The sequence below is a fragment of the Empidonax traillii genome, unplaced genomic scaffold (genome assembly GCF_003031625.1).
Source record: "Empidonax traillii isolate 1590-97213 ecotype Southwest subspecies unplaced genomic scaffold, ASM303162v1 scaffold217:size1918799, whole genome shotgun sequence".
Taxonomy (NCBI): Eukaryota; Metazoa; Chordata; class Aves; order Passeriformes; family Tyrannidae; genus Empidonax; species Empidonax traillii.
In genome coordinates, this window is record NW_020955410.1 from 460812 (window position 1) to 468583 (window position 7772).

Below are 7772 nucleotides of genomic sequence, written 5' to 3' on the forward strand. Positions count from 1 at the left end.
CCGCGCCCCCCGATCCGACCCCCGCCCGTCCTCAAGGACCCCGCCCGGCGTTGCCCTCTCCATCCTGCCCGCGCCCCTGCGCCCCTGCCCGCACACCCGCCGGCCGCACACGCCTCCCGTCGGCTGCCTCCGCAGCCCTCGCCTCCCTCCCCGCACTTGTTGCGCGCTCCCACCCGCGGCCGCCCCGCACACCCCGTCCCGCCGCGGAGCGGCCCCCGGGGGGACGCGCAGGGCGGCCTCGCGCCCCTGCCCCCGCGTGCGCGCTGCCGACCCCCCTCTCCCGCCCGCGGCCGCGCTGAGCCGCCGCCGTCGAGGCGGCGCGTCCCCTCGAGGGCCGCGCGGCCGCTTTTCCGCCCCGAGAGGCGGCGGGAGCGGGTGTCGCGGGGACCCGCGGTGTCCCCGCACCCCGCGGGGGGAACACGGGCCAGCTGGGAGGGAGGGAAGCGGAGAAACCCTCGCGGTCGCTCGCCGCCGGCGAGGACAAGACGCCTCCCGCAGCTCGGGCGTGGAGGAGCCGAGAGAAAAAATTCTGGCTCTGCAGTAAAGGACCGGCGGCCGCCGCGCATCCTCCGCGGAGTCGCTCTTTCTCGCCGGCAGGTGCGCGGACGGACCGCGCCGTGGAGCCCGATCGCACCTGCCGGCGAGAGCGAGTGGCTCCGCGGAGACCACCGGTGCCGGGAGCGGCCCAAGGCGGCCGGGAGAGCTGCGGAGCAGCCCTGCCGTCGAGCTGGACCCGCCACCCGGCTCCGCTCCGTGCCACGGACCCTCGCCTTTCCTCGAGGCGCCCCGAGTCCATACCATTAAACAGAATCCATTCTTGCCGCCCGCGCCGGGGTCCAACCTTTTACTCGTAGGGGAGATGTAAGATAGGCTGGAGCGAAATGACAAAGCGCGGCGGGCGATTTAAGCAAACGCGCCGCAACCGCGGCACGGGAGGAAGGGACTTTCGCCTCACTGAGCTGATCTAACGTTTAGCATCTTACTTTTAGGTACAGCTAAATTCACCCATTGAAATTGCAGAACAGACATGAATAAACTTTTATTAGATCACAGAGAAAAATAAGCAGCGAGAAATGTAAAAATATACAAAATAAGATAGAAGGAATGCTTTGATGACATGACAGTTAAGCAAATATTTAACAAGAGTTAATTAAAAAAAATTACAAGAGAAAGGAACACCAAATGCAAAAGTAAAAAAGTTGTTTAATTCACATCTAAGGACTTAAAAAAAAAACCAGTTTGCATCAAGAGATGAAAGACATTTGTCATTTAGAAGACACTCTTAGGAATGAGAGTACTTCAGCTCAGCAGGCTGACACCTTCCTTCAGTCACATCTGAGTTGCTCTTTCTAGACTTTTTGCAGCATCTTTTAGTTTTCCAACTAAATCCTAAGAGATGAAATAGTATCTTAGAATAAACATATTTTTTATAAGGTCAGCTAGAGGAACAGAGTATCTTTTTTATACAGAGAGGCAAGGAAAACCAGCACCTTATAAGCACAAAGAAATGTTGCAACTGATGAACAATGCCAGCGAGTAATTAAACAGCTCTGTATTTTACTGTGTACTCAGAAAAGTGGGAACTGAAGGAAAACACTTTTTAAAATGTATTTTGCTCCTAAACCGGGTTGCTACTATTAATATGTAGATTTTATCAGTATTGCCACGATGGCTAACGCTGACATCCACTCCAGGCTTTGAAGTACTACATGCATTTCTAAAACACTGAAAATATTTTGAGTGCATTTTTCTACCAGGACCATTCTCTTAGCCAAACACATCAGATTTTGCAATGTCAGCAAACTGACTAGAAACACTCCTTAGTGAGAAAAGGACGACTTTTAAGACACACATTTAAACCCTAAAGTTTTAATATCTTGCTTTTTCTCTCTCCACAACCCCTCTTCCCGATCCTCCACAGTTTGGCCACTTCCAAGCATTACAATACCTCTATTGTTCAGTTACACATTTAAATCGCTAAACAAAGATCAACGTTTGTTTCAGTACATTTCTTACATGTCATTAACACCACTGAAGAGCCTTCAGCTTGCTCTCTATTTTTAATCATGACGCATTTAAATCATTTCTCTAAAGCATGGGAAATCAGAGTTTCAGAAAATGATAAATTTCCTCCCAAATACATATATAGATTACAGTTACGAAAACACATAAAATATTTATGCACGTATGTAAAACACTCCCCACGCAACTAAAATCAGTTACTTTGCAACTTTATTTGAAAAGACAGTAAAAATACACTCAGATAATTTTTATGGAAGATTCTCTTGTATCCTCCCAGTACAGATTTATTGTTTTTTAAAAAATAATAGTATATATGATTTGATTTTGATTGCTGAGTTGTTAAAAACATTCACATCCATAACTGGAGGTAAGCATAGAATGATGAAGGAAACAAGTACCTGTAATTGCTCCATCGTACAACTAAAACTAACATCTGGGTGTGATCCTGAATCACTGTTCTGAAGGGAAAAAAACAAACAAACAACAGTGTATATTTTATTTAAAAGAATCATGAAATTGCATTTTTTTTTTTCCTTTCAGGGTGCTAGGAGTACGGTACCTCTACGTTTAAGGTCACCAAGTAGGAAGGCTGATAAGTTTTATGAAGTTGATTGTTCTAAATTAAAAACAAAGAACACATAAAATAGTCAAGTCTTAGCACTAAGACTAAAGAAACACCTTAGTGTATTAAAATTACCTTGATCTGGTATTCCAAGCGCCAAGACACATCAGTTATATGGAGAGGAGATCTGCCTATGCTGAAAGACACAACAGTTACAAGTTTCCTACACTAAAAGAAAAGGTCATTTTCTGAAGCTGTCCATCAGTAAAGAACTTTTTCGTGATCCTTACAATGCTTCTTGAAAAGCTCAAAAAAGGTTTTTTTAGAGAAGAATTCCAAATGAAGAAAAGTTTCAACATCTGTTTTCTAGAGTTTGTTAAAAACATACTTTTTAAATGGAACAATATTTCTTACTTAAATTACCTAAACTATGCAAAAGTCTTTTCCAGAACAATTTCAAACTAACTGTAAGTGAAATTATGTCTCTGTGCTGACTGATTGACCTACCTTCCCAACAGGACTTCCAATGCATCCTTGTTTTTCTGAGGGGAAAAAAAAAGTTTACTAGGTTCAATAAATTCTTATGATAGGAAAAAAAACTAATATGTTAAAATTTTTTTAAAAACCTGATATTCGGTGCAAAATTGTTCTATTCTCTCTTTATCCAGTTTACAGTCTTCTAGACATGTGCTACAGGGAAAAAAGAATTTATTAGTTTTCTGTTACCATTAACTCAGCAGTACACTTTTGAGTAACAACTGCTAGAAAACTGGTGAAGCTTCCAACTGTGAGTACCTTATAGCAGATATGTCGGCTTTCTGCTTCCCTGCCTCCAGAATACACGTTGCAGCCGCAGCATGGCAATGTTTTAATACTGTAGGGTCAATATCTTTCAGGTCTGGATCGTCTAAAATAAATGAATTACTGATGACACACGTACTTGCAAAACCCCAGCACACGGTACCAAGGGCTGCTGCTCGCCCTTTGAAGGCTATCTTTCCCACAAAAACTTCAAAATGAAACACATTTGGTGTTTCAGAGCGACAGGACGGAGAAAGTAGGCAAGGTGTGAGGAGGTGGAGGAGGAGGTGAGGGGCTGAAGCATTGGCTGGGACGAGCCGTACCAGGCGGGGCTGTGCGGCGCTGCGCGCCCCGCCGCCTCTGCATCTCCTTCCCATAAAAAAAAAAAAAAAAAAAAAAAGAGGGAAAAAAAAAAAAAAAAAAAGAAAGAAGGAAAACCTCAATTTCCTCTCCAAGCCCCGTCCGCGGTCCCAGCAGCCTGTTAATGGCGAGGAGCGGAGCTGGAGCCCCCGGCCGGGCCGGACACCGGGGCCGCCCGCCGGCTCCCTCCGCCCGTCATTAACACCGCAAAATTAATTGCATGGCCGTAACACCCTCACGCCAGGGTTGCCGTAGGACGTGTCCACACGCGAAAAAAACCCCACAGGGTGACAGCGGGGAAACACGGCCGCTCTGTCCCCCTCCCGCGGACACGAACGCGCGGGGTGACCCGGCCTGGCCCCCCCCTCTGCTTTTGACGGGTCGGAGCTCTGATGAAGCAGTCGCGCATTAGCGGTGACACCCCGCGCAGCGGCACCCTGGAGCCGTCCGCGGGCGAGGACGCGCGGGGACAGCCGCCTGGCCCCGTGGGGACACGCGTGTCCATACGCGGGGGTGGGCGGGGCGCGGCGCCCCCTCTGCGCGCCCCGCAGAGCGGCGCGGCCCGCACCGCCCCCCCACCCCGCGCCTCGCCCTTACCCAGCGCGGCCTGCGGGTCCTCGAGGAGGCTGCGGAAGGCGGCGCGGAGCAGCGCGGCGAAGGGGCGGCGGGGGAAGCGGCGGGGGTCGCCCAGCAGGCGCCACCCGCCCTGCGCGTACGGCGACAGCTCCATTGTGGGCGCCGTGACCTTCGACACGCACCCACGTGACGCGCGCGCAGCTGATCGCGGGGGGCGGGGCCGGCGCGGGGCGGTGCGGGGGGCGGGGCCGGTGCGCGGCCGCGGAGTCCCCGCGGGAAGGGCAGACCCCCCTTACCCGCACCGTCCCGCCCACGCGAGCGGGTGTGGAGCGGGAGGGGATGCTGTGCTGTGGAGGATCCACCGCGCGGGTGTGCTTTGGGGTGCAGTTAGCTCTTACGTGACTCTTAAAACGGCCCGATTCTCACGAAATCTCTTACTATCCCTAATCCCTTGTATCTAAATACACCTCTGTTAGTGTGGAACTTTACAGACCGCGAATTCAACGCGCCCTGCCTGCTAACTCAAAATGTCAGGGGCAGAGTCTTAATCTTTTCTCTGTATGGAATCATAGAGTCATTGAGGTTGGAAGAGACCTCCGAGATAACCAGTCCAACCTTCGACTGAAGACCACCATGGACGCTCCACCATATTGCAAAGTGCCACAGTTTACTCGAGGTTTTTTTGACATTTTCAGGGATGGTGACGCTATCACTTCCCTCAGGAACCTGTTTCTATGCTTAACCACTCTCTCAGTGAAGGATGTTATTTTTCTTCTGATATGTCTCTGTGCATCACCAGATATTCCAACACCCCCCCATGGTTATAGATCTTCATGTTTTTTACCTATGGTTATGGCCAGCTGGAATGCTAGCTTACAATAAAATTAATTTCCTAACCAAGATTGTTGTCATATTTTGGTAAAGGCTTTGCATGTTTTGACATACAAAGAATTGTGACACATAATACAGCCTTCGCTAGTGATTTAGTAAAAGCGTACAACTGCTATCCAAAAAAATCTAATAAATTCTTCATGTGAGGCATTAACCTCTTGCGTTACCATTTTATTCTTTACATACTGAAACTTTGCCATAGTCCTTAAAAAATACTAAAGTTAATAATTTACAAGTAAATGATGAAATGTTGTGTGGTTATATCTCAGCTAAGGACCAAATTAGGACTGATGTAATAAAACAAAAGTAAAGGCCTTTCTATATCACATGAATCACGATGTATACAACCTTTGGAGTTCAAGTATGCAAAATGTTTTAGATCTCACTTTTTCTTTGTGCATGTCTGTTCTGAATGAACAAGAATGGTACTGCATTGGCCTTCTTTATTGAGCAAATATTTCTGCTGAACATTTCTTAAATCAAAGTCCAATGTTGAAAGCTGTTCAGCCTAAAAAAATATGACGAAAAGCTAGAGGCCTCTGCCAGATTCATGATTTCAAAATAATGTATATATAATGTCAAAAAGAACAAACACATTTAATTTCATCTGAACTATTCACAGTAATTGACTGGCAGCTGTTTTAATAAAAAAACTGTTTGGAATTTTGTATCCATCACTCTCACTAATTATAATCAGTCATATAAGAGCTCAGTCTGGCTTTGGAGGCCAGTTCAAGCTTTACTGCAGTAAGAGTGGTAAGATTAGACTTTATCACATCTGACCACGTCACATTTTATGTTTATTTGAATCATGCTACATTTGACATCATCTCTCCACTTTTTTTCTTTTTCACTTTTTTTATATTAATATTTTTGTGATATTAATTAATCTTTTATGCAAACACGGCCACCCACTTTGTAGAGCACGGCTATCCAGTGATTCTGCCTCCAGTTTTCTGGCACTGTGGGTTATCTGGTCACTGTGTTGTAAAAACACGTGTTTGTATACCTAGGTTTTAATAGTGCCCAAGTTAAAAGTGAAAAGGAAAAATCTTACCTCCTGCAGGATCAGGCCCTCAATTCTAACTCCCTATGTACAATATTAGATCTCATGGCATTGTGGAGAATGAACTCTGAGAGCTTTGGAGTGTGATCTGAAGTACTACCACTGGCCTAATACTTTGGCATAACGATTAACACTACTGAATTGACGAACTCCAAGCTTCAGAGTTCTGGCTGATAGAAGTCCCGGTCATTTTTATTTTGCCAGAAACAAGAAAGGGATGGCAACAAGCAGAGGGGCTGACAATATAAGGCTTTCCCTCTTTTTTGGTATGGTTGCCAAACATAGACATGAAACCCAAGGAGAGGCAGGAAAAAATGGAAGAGAAGAAAAATCATAACATGGAGGAAAGGACAGAGCTCTGGGCTGCAGAATTACAAAGGTAAAGAGATCAAAGGCTATAAAAAATGATACTCATCAAAAAATGTTAGAAATATACACATAGGGTATGATCTCACATAACAGACATTTCCTCCTCAACATCTCCTTATCATTTATAGCGTATTGAAATCTATAAATTAATATCTAGCTTTAAAGGCAAAATAACTGGCAAAGATTCATTGCAAGATTGCGTAGTACATGTAGGTTTCATCATAATTTTCATTACAAAATTTATATTATCAATTCCTCTACACATCTTTTCAGTCTGACTTTTTTTCTTTCTCTCTTTTTCTCTCCAAAAAGGGCATGAAATGGATTCAGACTGTCAGATTTATATCAGATTTTGCTACTTGTGCAGAATATGTATTTATTTTTTAAAGCCCTGTTCATTAAAATTTCCAAGAGAAATCTAAACTGTTTATTGAATAAAGAAATCATTAAGGAAATGCATTAATACTTGTGTATTAATGAATCAGGGAAACAAACTACCTCAACCCATGCAGGCTAGTAATTTTTGCAGCTTGCACTTTGTAAGTCAAAACAAAATAATGCAACTGTTCAAAAGGAAAGGAAATAATTTAGTGTGTCCAGAAGACTAAGTCATAAAATTTAAGGACTGGCATAAGTATTTCTGAAAAGTCTCAAATTAGCATTTTTTTGTTTGTGTATTGCTCCTTCACAAAGTTAAGAGACAGTAATATAATATGATATTCTAACATCATTTTTCTACAAAATCATTAGTGAATTCCTGGAGTTTCCTCTACACAGTAATGGAATTCCTGTAGAACTTTTCAGATCTGGAAAACAGAAATTGGAATAAAATGTTTTAGCTGGATAAAACCAGTAAAAAATAAGTAACTATTTTCTACAAAATTGTTTCTTGCTAGATTGATATCTTAGGACAAAACATGATATTCGTATATCAGTCACTGACAGGATCACAGAATCAAAAGAAAGGATACCCCAGAAAGCCCAGGAAAATTTCTCTCATAATCACAGGTGAAAAAATGCAATACAATAAATAAAATACTGCCTTGAACCAGGTGATTATGTAGATTATATAACTGGTATGATTACTGTAGACAGTCCTCATATCTGCTGAAGGTGCAGTACTCA

General features: G+C 44.6%; 1 protein-coding gene across 2 annotated transcripts; it reads right to left on the reverse strand.

Annotated features, from left to right (window-relative positions):
- Positions 1-1014: 1014 nt before the first annotated feature.
- COMMD3 (COMM domain containing 3) lies at positions 1015-4507 on the reverse strand. 2 transcript variants are annotated; one of them, XM_027887614.1, is made up of 8 exons: positions 4343-4507; positions 3380-3491; positions 3211-3274; positions 3092-3126; positions 2720-2780; positions 2582-2638; positions 2421-2480; positions 1015-1389 (listed from the first exon to the last, which is right to left on the reverse strand). In XM_027887614.1, the coding sequence occupies exons 1-8, from the start codon at positions 4473-4475 to the stop codon at positions 1330-1332; spliced, it is 582 nt and encodes a 193-aa protein (XP_027743415.1). In that variant the 5' UTR covers positions 4476-4507; the 3' UTR covers positions 1015-1329. The 2 variants fall into 2 exon arrangements, with proteins under 2 accessions (XP_027743415.1, XP_027743414.1); XM_027887613.1 differs by lacking the exon at positions 4343-4507 and having other exon boundaries at positions 3380-3926.
- Positions 4508-7772: the final 3265 nt, after the last annotated feature.

What these genes read in the sequence shown, in the direction of transcription:
- COMMD3 (XM_027887613.1), bottom strand. Translation starts at nt 3,762, where the DNA reads ATGGGAAGGAGATGCAGAGGCGGCGGGGCGCGCAGCGCCGCACAGCCC. An exon ending in GCCGACATATCTGCTATAAG is followed by an intron (nt 3,275 to 3,379) that starts GTACTCACAGTT and finishes TTTTCCCTGTAG; the next exon opens with CACATGTCTAGAAGACTGTA. An exon ending in GTACGATGGAGCAATTACAG is followed by an intron (nt 1,390 to 2,420) that starts GTACTTGTTTCC and finishes TTCATCTCTTAG; the next exon opens with GATTTAGTTGGAAAACTAAA.